This window comes from Takifugu rubripes, chromosome 13, assembly GCF_901000725.2.
Source record: "Takifugu rubripes chromosome 13, fTakRub1.2, whole genome shotgun sequence".
Taxonomy (NCBI): Eukaryota; Metazoa; Chordata; class Actinopteri; order Tetraodontiformes; family Tetraodontidae; genus Takifugu; species Takifugu rubripes.
In genome coordinates, this window is record NC_042297.1 from 11,783,515 (window position 1) to 11,796,503 (window position 12,989).

A 12,989-nucleotide genomic window follows, 5' to 3' on the forward strand; every position below is an offset into this window, starting at 1 on the left:
TGACTCAGAGATGGACTTTATTCACGAGGACACATGACTACAACATTCCAAATTATTAACTAAACATTCCACCATCTCTTATTCTTCATACGAGTGAAATAATGACCCAACACAGCTGCTGCTTCTGAAAAGATACACCGACAAACATGTTTCAAACCATCACACCTCAACATGCAGACCATTAAACCCATGCTAACTCCCAGCCAACGGCTCCTGCGGCGTCACATGTTCATCAACGATGATCGCCGTCCGGGGTGGGGAAAGGGATGGAGACTGAGGATGAAGGATGCTTCGCTCCTGCTGAGGGCATTTGTGGAGGAGATAAAGGCCCGCGGTCGCCATCTTCAGATGCATTTGAGCAGGTAGGAGTTGCAGTTGTATCCTCGGCCGCAGTCGCACAGCTTCCCGATGCGAGGCCCGAACCTCATGGCGCAGCGGTCGCCCAAACCGCACTGAGACAGAGAGATGAGTCAGGCACCTTCAGACACAGTCCTGAAGCTACAAGAGTCAGGTTTGCTTTCTTCCTCTAATCTGAAGGAGATCTCTCCAGTTTAGGCACCACACACAAATCCTGCTCTTTAACTGGTTTATTCCTCCGGACGTAGCTCCACCTTTTTAATTTCTCCTAATTGGAGTGGAGCCCTGATTACTCTGGAAATGGGCCGCGTAAGACTGGCTGCCATTTCCTTGCTATCTTTTAATTACTAGCAGACCTTTGCTGCTTTAATTATTTAGTAAATGAGTAAAGCACGGCGTAGAGGCGATAAACTAGTGTGTAACAATTCTGTTCTGCTCGGGGAATCATCATTGTGTTATTTTACAGAGGGAAACTTCAAAATATGTTAGAATAACACCTGAAGACACCCCCATCCCCCCCCCCCCCCCCCACGAAGGGCACAAATTAAAACGCCGGTATATAAAAACAGTGAGTGGATTCGAGTTACCAGTGGGATGTTTCCTCTTTTCTCAGGGGAGGACACCTGACTGTGCATCCTTCCCAGCACAGCCTCCAGCGCTTCTAGCTGCTCAATTTAATCACACAAAATAAGAAATAGAACACAACAGGCCGCAGGACAGAAAAAATAGTTCCACTTAAACTCCTTGCTTATTATTTTTCAGTGTTTCAGTTACATACACACACACACACACACACACACACACACACGTCTACACTAAATATGTTAACACGTCTTAAGAAAGAAGAAAATAGCTATAACTATTTTAAGTGAAGCAATGCATCAAATCTCTTAATGATCTCTGTAGGTAATTTGTTAAAGTTTTTGATTATTCGCAGGCTTTAGTGAAAATTGCATTATTTTGCGAGTCTCCTCCTCCATCGTGCACTGTGTGGATGGGGGTACTGACCAGGTCTCTGTCTGCAGCTGGTTCTGCTCTTCCCACTCCAAAGTCCTCCGCGGTGACCTCCTGGGACGTCTGGCCGTGACACAGCACCGTCAGCAGGCCGACTAACAGCAGTCCTCGGACCATAGCGGGGGCAACCATGGTGCAGGTGGTCAGGGTGCAGGCGGCTGGAGGACTGAGCGGGTCAGCGGAAGGAGACGGGGGGAGAGAGGTCGCAGTGGGTCCTCAGGACAGTTCTCCCTCCACCCTCTCTTATACCCGGTTCAGAGCCCCGCCCGGCGGGACGCTGCTGGATTTCCATGCCTGACTGTTGGCTGCGGCAGGTCACGGATGCAACTCATCTAACAGATTACAGAAAATTCATTTACTATGGTTAACATGAAATTAAACCACGTGTCAATTCCTGCTCGTCGCAAAATAAACAAAACAACTCGTAATGTTGTTTGATAATATCGTATTAATCTTTGCAGATTCTACAAATTAAAATCTTTACATTTAAACGTATAAAGTTATTCTTTGAAATGGCGACATCTGATGGCTTTCATAAATATTGCACAACGCAGTCTTTGATAAGGAATCAGAGAAGCTGTTGTAGCACAAAAAAGATGACAAAAACATAACACAACATTACACAACACAAATTACCAGGTTAGGGTTTGTTGTCTAGTAGAAAATAAATATTGGAATTTCCAAGTTTTAATATGAATTTAGAGTTTAAAATTGACTGTTTTTCTGTTACTGTCTACAGATCAATTTATATAATCCAGTTAAACAGGAAAAACCTTGATAAAGCAGCACATTGTACCTCAATATGTCTGTTTTCTGGATCAATATATGTTGCAATAGTCATTTCTTAACTGTTTAATTTGTTTATTGGGACATAGTATATTTATCAGTGCAGGCTCTACTGTTTTTTATGATTATTCTGTGCATGGAAACCCAAAACTTGCGAGATGAAAACCATTTTAAATCACGTGCCCTGGAAATCTCATTCCTGGACTGAAAACTGTAATGATCTTCTGAATGGTTAAAAAAAGGTTAATTCAGAATCATTACCGCTTCAAGGAGCACCAAATCAATCCAATCCAGTATTTTCTTTCGATGTGAGGCTAAATCACTAATTCTCTTAAAGATTTATGTTTTTCTTTTTTTTTTTTAGTAAACAACCGACGTATAGAACATGGATTTAGTCAGGCTGTTTCAGAAAAAACGGACAAAATTATTTTCTTTTAAGTTTTTATTTCTAGACGCTTTGATTTTATTTGTATTTTGTAATTTGGAACTTTAAGATTTGTCCTGAGCGCCTTGCATTGAGCGCTACGGGCAGTAGGGGGCGCTGCGTCCGCGGTGAGCATCTGAGCTCGGTTTCCTGAAACGCATACTTCAGGATTAGGAAGAACACACCCAGTGACATCAGTGAGGTTTGAACAAGAAAAACTCTCAACTCAAACTGTGCAGAGGAGGAACAAGAGGGCCGAAAGGTCCTTCCCGGGTTTCTGTCGCGATTTGAGTCTCTTTTCTTTGTAGGAGTTCTGGGACGGAGGCGTTCAGGCTGCGCGTAAAAAGTTTTTTCGTGAAGCGAAGCGAGGAGCGCAGAAGTATCGCGTTTCTAAAGGCAGAAGGATGTCAACTTCAGAGGAAACAGACGGGCTCCGGCCGAGATATGGCTGTAAGTTCACACTCTTCCCTGCTCACCTTGAGATGCCAGCCGTATGTGCGGGGCTGCTTCCCCGCAGACGGAGAAGCAGCCCCGCACATACTGCTCATGCAACCGACGAAACGCCAGAAAAGCCTCCCAAAGCGGACCAGGGCTGCCCCTGAGCACTTTTATTCCAGTCAGCGTGGTTGCAGCCTAATTATGACTTCCGCGTTTTATAATATGGCAGAGGAGAGGGAGGAGGGAGGCCTGCTTTAGGAGTTCCCAGAACCTTTTCCACTCTGGATACTTCATACAGCTCCAGTCCGGTGTGACACACGGAGTTCCCACCTAAGAGCTGTTTGAGTTTCTTACTCCTAACAACTAGTCCTAACAACAGCAATCTACAGATGTTAAAAACTGATATTCCACAGTGATCACCTCTGCCGTGGAGCTTATTTGTTAATGTATGAAGTGACACTCTGTGGACCATTGATTGCTCAACCCTGCCATTTCATAAATCAAGTGTGAAAAGAAGAAGTAGCTCTATGGTGCAGGGTTTCAGTTGGTAGGTAAATGAAGCCCGGCGCACCAGTGTGTGGCATCACGTTTTTACCTGCTAATGATATTGCCTCTGCTCCCCAGGCAGGCCTCCACCTCTGGCAGTACAGGAGACTCAAAGGGGCCTCTTTGTATTACCCGCCTTCCACTTTTTCCCATCCCCCTCTCCATAATTTAGGAGAGCAACTTTCTTTGGGGAAAAGTTGTACAACAGGCGGAAACATGGCTCTCCTCTGTGTAATCCCATGGGAACGGCTCTGTAACTCTTTCTTTAAATGAAAGTGTGTTCACAGACACTCATCTGTCCGCTGGCTGTGCAGATGACTAGTTAATGAGGCTGTTACCTTCTTAGGGTATTACCCTCATTTCAGGATTCTCTAAAGCTGCTTAAACAAAAACTTTCACCGCCCTTCTGGGCAAAACACTCATAAAGTGATGGAATACATGAATCCACCATTCTTGTCTTGAATCCTGGCATCTTATTTGCAGCTGTGCTGGATGGCGTGGAGCGGCTCACAGCGGAGGAGATGGATGAGCGGCGGCAGCAGAACATGGCCTACGAGTACCTGTGTCACCTGGAGGAAGCCAAAAGGTGAGACGGTCCGGTTGAAGCCACCCGCTGCTGGAGTATGAACCATAAAATGGCCATGAGAGCTTCACATGACCAACATTTCACCATTGGGCAAACTGCAGTTTAATTTACGGTTTGATGAACAAATCTGTGGAAAATAGTGAAAATTCTTATTATTATTTTTTACATGTGAATACACACACACACACTCTCATGGTTTCCTAAACTTGTTGCCAACTGTGTGTGATTGTGATTATTCAAAAGAGGAAGAAGCACGGGTGAGACAGGAAGTGACTCATCGTTGCTGATTTCAGTATCTTGCACATGAGCCAGAGAAACCCACTGTCGTCATAGCAACCGGTTCCGGTGTTGAAAGGTTGTTCACTAGCAACAAGGCAAACTTTGAATGTGTGTGTGTGTGTTGTCCTTCACCTGATTTTTTGACATTGTTATCCGTGATGTTTAGTCTGCAGTTTTATTTTCCTCGTTTCCTTGTTTATGCAGAGTTGCTGTTAAAGCCAAAATATGAAAACACGTGTATATTTACCCATATAAGCACGTCCTTAACCCAGGCTCCCCACGTTTTTACCGGTGTTCTTCCTTTTTAAACAAACCACATCAGTGGTTGGTGGTGACGGTGTGGTTTCCCAGAAATGTCAGTACAGGCATGATTATAGTTTACATCTGCACGTAGCGTTGATCGTCTTCCCTGGAAAACAAGTCTTTTCCAAAGTTTTAGGTCACCTGACTCTTCAACATGTCCTATTTTGGAGGTTCGATCGTCTCCAGGCAGATTTACACATGTGACTTATTCCTTTTCTCCGTGTGCTCCCATCACCTGTGGGAGGAATCGTAGGGGTCCTTTATGGTTTATGCAGCAGAAGAATACAGTGGGAGTGGGGGTGGGGGGGGGGGGGTAGTCACAGTTCTTGATAACTACAATTGTTGATGTCATCATCATAATGAAAACAGGAAGATGGTTTACAACACTCCCATCTTGTTGGTGTTCAAATGGAAATCACTGAGTCCCAATCATTAATGTTCCCTTAGAAAATCAGGGCGTTGTCATGGTCGCTGCGGTGGTCTCGCAAATCCCAAACTATCGGTCAACGCAGAGGTCACTTTCACCTCCTTACGTTGCTGCAGTTGTACATTTCTGATTGGGAGAGCGCGTTGTTGCACGCGGGTATGATGGGAATGTCTCTGACAGACAAACTGAAGGGTGTGAAGCTCAACCTGTGGCGATGAGTACAAGAATGCGTTGTGGCAGGGCTTCTGCTGAAGCTCTGCTGCCAGGGACAGATGTTCAGTTGAGCATAAAAGGCTTTCGCAGGCCTCACAGGGCCGACTGTCTGAGATGCAAACCGTGTGTTATCAGCGTTATTTTCATGTTGCCTTTGAAAGTGACCCGCTGTGCACATATTTGAATGCCCGGACTCCTTTTCATCTCATTTCACTCTCTAAATATTGAATTAGGCACCAGGATGTTTTGGGGTTTGGCTGTAGTGCTGCACCTGTTGTGTGTTTCACCTGGTTAGTATCAGATGAATTGATGGATTTTCTTTTTAGATGTAAAAAAAAACAAAACCTCCTGGCTCTGTTTTCCACCTTTCATCGGTACTTCAGTGCTTCTGAGAATGCAGTTGGACATGTTTTGTGTATGTTACTGTCATCCCATAGATTGACTTATTCCAGTATTTTCACTGGTGACCAATAAACCACGATTTAATCCAACTGAATACTCTGGGACTCAGACCAATGGTGCAAAATGGGCCATCAGGCAGAAAATAAACACCAAACTGCTGCTCATTCTCTCCAGCGCGCCTCCTGCCCGCTGGAAAGATGACAAACGCTCTTGTACGTGCGTGAATGACAGTGTGAAATCAGAAACTGACTTGTGCCCAGTCAAAATATTTCTTTCTGTATGGCTTCACTCTGCTGCAGAAATACAGATTTCATCAGGAAAAAAGGGTCTCTGAGGCATTTTCAAAGGGGAAAATGGGCAGTAGCTGCGCTAGCTCAATGAGATGGGGTTGAATTTGGCTGCTGTGCGTGCGTTGAACAGTAACCTCTGTATCTCCGTGGGTATCGTATTTTCACAGGTTGCTGTCACGCCTGCATGTAGGCCCCCCTTCCCCCGTTTGATCACTGCATCTTTGTTCCCGCTGTGTGTGCCGACTTAATGCTGGTTATAAACTGCTCGCTTGTTTGGGTGAGATATTTATTCTTGGCTGACAGGCTTTCATTATTCGTGATGACCTAGATTACGATCTCACGCCTGACCTCTGCTTTGCTGTCTTGCTAATCGAAACAGACATAAAGAAGGAAAGGGTGGGGAAAAATGTATTGCCATCATCCATCGACTCTTGATTAGTAGACACGAGGCTGCGAAGGGCGTCTGTTAAACCCTCGGTTTGTGTTCTCCTGCAGGAGTCTAGGTGTAGACTGTGGGCAAGGGAAGAGGAAGCTAACATGGTTTACCTCAGTACAAGTGCCAGCCTGTGTGCTACCCTACCTGTCTCCCTCCCATTCTCCAGCATAATTTACAGGTTTTTCTGAGGTTCACATGGTGTGAAATTAGTGCCTGGTACACACTTGCAAAATGACAGGTATAACCGTGCCCCAACGCTCATGGTTTGTGAATATAATATGTGAAGATTTTCCGACAAACCAATGTTTTGTTATCAATTTTACTAAAAAGGATCATTTTGATATCTAAAACTGTGGCTCAGGTGGCGATATGTTGCAGAACGACTGTTTTTTGCTGCAGTTTGCTCTTTGCATATAATGACGGAAATAGTGAAAGCTTAATTTTTGTGTTTGTGTGCACAGTTTACGTAGTAATTGCTCTGTGCTGTCAAATCAACCGCTGGGTTACTGTTTGTCATTAAAAACTGCAGTTAGGTCATTGAAACTACAGTTATTTACAGTCCCTGAATCACATTATGCTTGTTTTCTTCCATTGCATTGTGGGAAGATTCACAACTTACATTGCTTTATTGTCATGATGTTGGGACATAACAGAATTACAGTGCAGAGCTGCGTTCAGCAAGATGACAGCCTTGGGACGGGAACTCTTACGTAAACTTGGAGGACTTGCTTTAATTAATCTGTGCAGTTCCCCAAAAAGCTGCTAGGACGTAGGTGAGGACAGGTGAGGACAGATGTAATGATCTTTGCCGGTGCACAGCAGCGTGTCGTAACGCGCTGCGAATTTGGAAGGATCGTCCTCACCGCCTTAGGAAGTCTTCTTATACCTCGTTGAGATGCCAGGGCTGATGTCACTGTTCGGTAACGCAGGGGTGGAAGCAGCGGTTTGGACAACTTGACATCTCTGACGGTTGTTAGGCAAAATGGACTCTGTGGTGCTTTTTAAAAAAAAAGAAAAAAGAAAAAAAGATAGTGATAACATGTATCCTGTGTGGATCAGAGGTCACATCAGACATTTTCACCAGCTGCCACATGATTTGGTCGTATCTTAATGAGATCGAGACATTTTTAAAGTTGGGCGGACATTATCACGTTACACCATGAACTCACTGGACAAACAGATCATTTATTTATTTATTTGTTTTTGATGTTATGTTATATAAGAATGTTGCTTTGGGTTTTTATCTTCATGACTTGGATTCTCTCAACTTCCTGTGACGTAATGGTGCAAACAAATGATATCGTGGGATGTCATGTGTAATTAGCGAAGATTAAGGTGTGGAACGCTTTCAAATGCTTTTACTGGGAGAAAACTGGACTGGTGACTGAAGCCGCAGGCTGGACAAAGCCATCGTGCACTTGGAGAGACGATGTGCACTTAAAACTGGAATATAGAGTTCCATGTCTCTACAACTCACAATCTCCCTATTAATTATTTTCATAGCAAAATGGGTCATTTTTATAGCCTAGCTGTTTTTGCACTCATTGTTTGTAGCTTTGGATAAAATCCATGTCAATGCCCCCCCCCTCTATTGTGAGAAACCAACCCACTTCCCTCTAAATCTTTGGACATTTGCCTGTAATTTCCTGTTTTCAAACCGTTTCTAAACGGGGTTCTGTTGTGGTTGGTGCAATAGGGATTATGTAATTTTCTTTCTGCAGGGGAAAACAATAGTCCAAAAATGGTGCATTTAATGTCTTAACCTAGTGATAAGATCTGCCCTTAGGTGACCCATCCCATTAGCTTTGAACAGTAATTAAACCGACATTCCTCTGGTCAAACGAGCAAACCAACACATCTTAAATGAAAAGCAGTAAATTCAGGTCTTTGCAACCAGATCACAGTTAAATAATGTTGAAAGCGATGTTTGTTGAGGTTCCTGTTGCTGTGAATAAATGCTTTGGTCTCGTTGTCATGCTACCAGCTGTGACTCTTTTTGCCTGGAAACACAGTGGAGAATATGGGAATGGAGAGGATCTACGCTCTGTCAGCTCCCGGCAGGAACCGCCCCGGTCCCACCCTTCACCTGGGCGTCTGTGAAACCCGAGACAACATGTTACTCATCCTGTCTAGATATCCACCAGGAAAAGTGTTTGACTCCCTCCTTCCTACTAAAGAAACCTGTCAGCCATGTAAGCTGGGTTGACCCAGCAGTTTCCTCCACCCGATACTCTCCAAACTGTACCCTAATCTGCGACTGCTTCCTCCCCCACCAGTGTTTTCTAGGCTTAAAGGCTGTAATGCCTCAGTCACTGCTTGTTGACTGTGATTTTTGTCGTGAAAATGGTGAAAAAAGTAAACACATCCTAGTATCTGGGCGGTGGTAGCTGTCTCTAGGGGTCCGTCTCTTAGTCTCTAGGGGCTGAGAAGTGGAGGGTTCTCGGTTCAAGTCCCGGTGCGATCAAACCTCTGGAGGTGTTCTGGTAGCAGGGAGATACCAGGACACCTTCAGAGCACTGCCAAGGTACCCTTGAGTGAGCTACCGTACCCTCTTATGCTCACACAGGGCCCAGCGTTGTGACTCATTCAGGGGTGGCCCCTGACACATAGGCAGCAAGGCTGGACTCCACCACTCTTCCCGTGACCCTGAAATGGGTAAATTGGTCAAGAAAAAGCCATCAGATCTCATCTTTTTTTAATGGCTGTTAAGCTGTTATTAACAGTTTTAGGCTGCTAATGGAGCTCATTGAGAGCTGCGTCGAGTTGTAACTGTCCAGGAAAACAGAGGATGTCCGGCCTGCACGCGAGGTGTCCGTGTGTCTTCCTGCAGAGCTGCTGGTCAGACAAGGAGTCCTTCCTATGAGATGGACCTCTGAACTTCAGCTTCCTGGCAGCTGACCAGATCAGAGGCGGGCGAGAAATTCTCTAATTTCCTGTGGTTTCCTCTAATCCACGGCAGTTAGATTTATAGTACTCATAATGTTTTAATTTGATTAATCCAGACGATTAGGGTTACACAAACTCATCTGAAGTCACATAATACAAATAGAAGTATAATTCTTTCCCATTTCCCCAATAATGGTGATCAGCTGAGGAAAACCGATGTTATCATTTACAGGTTTGTCACAATATTTCCATTTTCAGTTGGGGTTTCGAGGATGCTCTTTCACTGTCCTGCATCTCATCTGGTTTGTATAATTTAAAAAGAAAAAATAGGCATACAGTACTTACTAATGCCATTTCCACCAGTACACAATACACCTCTTGCTTATTACCAGTGGTGATCGAGCTGCTCTTTGCAGTTTTAATCTGCATGTTGACGTTCTAAAATCCCATTCATAGCTGGTGTTTTAACTGCTGAAGTGGAGGGTGTGTCTCTGTTTGTTCTCGTCTGGAAAGGGCGTGTATGCCCGATAAAAGAAGCATTAGCTGCCGGGCTTTATGGGGCCTTTCACTGCTTTGCTGGTCAGTCAAAGGGGGGGCCTGTTTGTGGTTGGCAGACCCAGGTCTTACGCCACGGAACGGTCACCTCACCCTCAATGACCGGCCTGTCTCTCTCGGCATGTCACAACTTCCTGTGAAGGAAGTTGTTTCAGCTGGTGTTGAGCTGGAACGTGCACCGCTTTGTAAGGGCAATTTCATTTATTTTTTATGAGGAACAAACGTCTTAAGAAGAAGTGAAAATTCAGGATTTGTGTGGAGGGGCAAAGAATGCAGAGTTGTTCAGCATGGTTGGATAGTTTTAATTTGATTACAGTCTGTAAAGGTCCACATAAAAATGATTGTTTAGTTGGAAACTCCTGCATTATTGCATTGCAAGAAAAAGCTGATTATTAAGTTTACACCTGAGTACTCTCTCTCTCTGTCTCCTACTGTCTCTCACTCTCTCCTTCTGTGTCTGTATAAAGGAGTCTGTCACAGATCTTTTAATCTTTTTCAAGTTATGAACCTTTAGTTACAGAACAGTGGGAGTATTTTCTGAACAGATGAAAAGAAGCTGTTTTTCCAAAGTTTGTCTTGTGACCTTGCTGCGCCTTCGCACTGTGAAACCGCTCACAGCCGGCGATAAATTCAAGGTTTTTATTATCAAGGCTGACACTCGGGGACCTTCATTAGGCTCGGCTGGGTAGAAAGTGATGTATAAAGGCGTTTATTTATCCTGAACAAAGGGTCTGTTGCTTTAAGGTGAAAGAGGCAATGTCAGCACTGACGGCCAATGGATTTATTGCTGTTAATAACATCGACCCCGCGTTAAACTATTCTTTCATGTGTAGGTTCAAATCAGGCAGAGGCAGCCATTATATTCCAGTAAAGAAATATTCTAAACACATTTCCCAACCTGCACATCTGAAATCACAGCGGAAATGTCCCAGCCTTGTTCAAATTAAATAAACTGAATACAATTTAATAATTCGATAAAATGTTGCAGCAGTGGAAACCGATCCCGGCATGACGTCCGACCGTTTGCAAAATGTGTCAGAGAATAAATGAGACCAGACAGAGCAAAGTGAAGCAGATTAAATCATAAGCGAAGCTGACAGTTGCAGAATTTCCCATCACTTAGAATTCTAAAGATTAATGCAGTGAGAGAAAGGGTGAGGTTCTGCTGTAAATACAAGTGGCCGTGTCTGTCAGAGGACGGTGCTGGAATCCAGTCCGCCGGGGCTTTTTTGGTGTGAATGCTCAGTATTTCTCCTCGGTGGCCCAGGGCTGACACAGGCACACAGCAGGAATGTGACTCTACAATATGACCTAAAAGAAATGAAACGTCACACGTGAGGAATGCTGGGAACTTGGTATCCTGGAAGCAAAGTTACCAGAGGCCAAGTGAGGTGTTGTCCTGCAGATGCAGCGCCGCTTCACTTCAGACAAACAAGTGTTATCGGAGCAGAATAATTTGTTCTGAAGAATGCAGTCTGTCGTGAAATCTAAGATGCTAAACTCGTTCAGCAGGCAACAACCTGCTGTTACCGATACGAATGTGTAAATAACATACAAAGAATAGTCGGTTTATACTCAAAATTCAAATTTGGTATCTTGCCAGCATTCGTTTCTTGTCCCAGTTTACAGGCAATGGAGAAAATGGACTAACTGAATCAATGATGTGCTCCTTCTCAACATGGTGGTGATATATGTATTTCAATGGGTTAATATTGCCCCCCTTTATGGTTGACCTATGTCGTCACATAGTAAACAACCAAGGTCAGGTGGCAGACCAGCATTTTGAGGATCAGGAAGATGGACAGTCGTACAGATTTGTTCATCCCGTTTGTAATTTACGTGTTATTGTTGGTGCAGATAAGACACTGCAACCAGCTGTCTCTGATGTTTTGGTCCCGGGGACATACATTAGGGAGGGGGTTGTGGAGCATGTGCACGCACTGTCCACTTTAACTCCTGTTAAGGTGTATACGTGCTGAAGACTAATCGCATTATCTGGGTCTTTTAGTAGGATAAGGAGAACTCCGACATTAGTCTGACTAACACATTTTCAGATTAAGGCACTAAATCATTTTTTTCAACTGTAAAGTTTCTGTAACTATAGTTTCTCGTACAACCTGGACTTAATCGGACGTTTTATTTGCATCACAATCAAAGCAGTAAACTAAAGGTCACTGTTCCAAAATAATGTGCTGGTACTGTATATCCTGTGATGTGTGCGTCTTCTATAGATGGGTCTATCTTCTGTACATTATTTCCAGGTGGATGGAGGCCTGTCTGGATGAGGAGTTGCCTCCCACCACAGAGCTGGAGGAAGGTCTCAGGAATGGTGTCTATCTGGCCAAACTGGGAAACTTCTTTGCCCCACGCACAGTCTCCCTCAAGAAAATCTACGACCGCGAGCAGACTAGATACAAGGTGGAACTCTACAGCTAAAATGATCCTCTTATTCATTTCAGGGCAATTGGACACTGTGATTGGCAGGAAGGGATTTAAATGTGCCATCTGTAGGTTGTTGAATTGAAACTTTAAAATAGCCAATAAGTTATCAAGTAATGATATAGTACCAATAAAATTTAGTAGACATCATTCTTCTGTGTTTTAATATCTGTTTATCAAGTTTTGACTTTTAGTTTTTCTCTTATAGGCAACTGGTCTCCATTTCAGACACACAGACAACGTAATCCAGTGGCTCAATGCCATGGCAGAGAAGGGCCTGCCAAAGGTGAGCAGCATCTCACATCTTATATTGGTCATTTAGTGTGTTCAATCAAAATTACACAGCCTGGTAATAAATAAGCTTAAATGTGATATAACTTTAAAAGCCCAGATATTTTAAATCTTCTTGAGCATGAAACAAGTGAATTTCTGTGTCACTGTGATTAAATTGGATGCTAAATAATACAAAGGGCTGACTGTCAGAATATGTGTTTATCCACTTGTATTATTGGGTTGTTGCTACTGACTGGTTGCTGCTGACTGGTGCAGATAATCCTTAACTACACCTATAAACCTGAGATGAGATAAGATAATTCTGTATTTGTTAC

The 12,989-nt window shown here is 43.9% G+C and overlaps 2 protein-coding genes across 2 annotated transcripts in view; one reads left to right on the forward strand and one right to left on the reverse strand.

Moving 5' to 3' along the window:
* On the reverse strand, positions 1 to 2,935 carry cartl (cocaine- and amphetamine-regulated transcript-like). Its single transcript, XM_029845888.1, has 4 exons — positions 2,808 to 2,935; positions 1,366 to 1,703; positions 945 to 1,022; positions 1 to 452 (listed from the first exon to the last, which is right to left on the reverse strand). Exons 2-4 carry the CDS (start codon positions 1,501 to 1,503, stop codon positions 345 to 347), a joined length of 324 nt encoding a protein of 107 aa, XP_029701748.1. The 5' UTR covers positions 1,504 to 1,703; positions 2,808 to 2,935; the 3' UTR covers positions 1 to 344.
* The window catches only part of iqgap1 (IQ motif containing GTPase activating protein 1), a 26,821-nt gene continuing 16,729 nt past the window's right edge, over positions 2,898 to 12,989 (forward strand). Inside the window, exons 1-4 of the mRNA XM_011609825.2 lie at positions 2,898 to 3,031; positions 4,049 to 4,151; positions 12,204 to 12,360; positions 12,590 to 12,667. Of these exons, the coding sequence (XP_011608127.2) occupies positions 2,986 to 3,031; positions 4,049 to 4,151; positions 12,204 to 12,360; positions 12,590 to 12,667 (384 nt within the window). The 5' untranslated portion in view covers positions 2,898 to 2,985. The remainder of the gene's footprint in view (positions 3,032 to 4,048; positions 4,152 to 12,203; positions 12,361 to 12,589; positions 12,668 to 12,989) is intronic.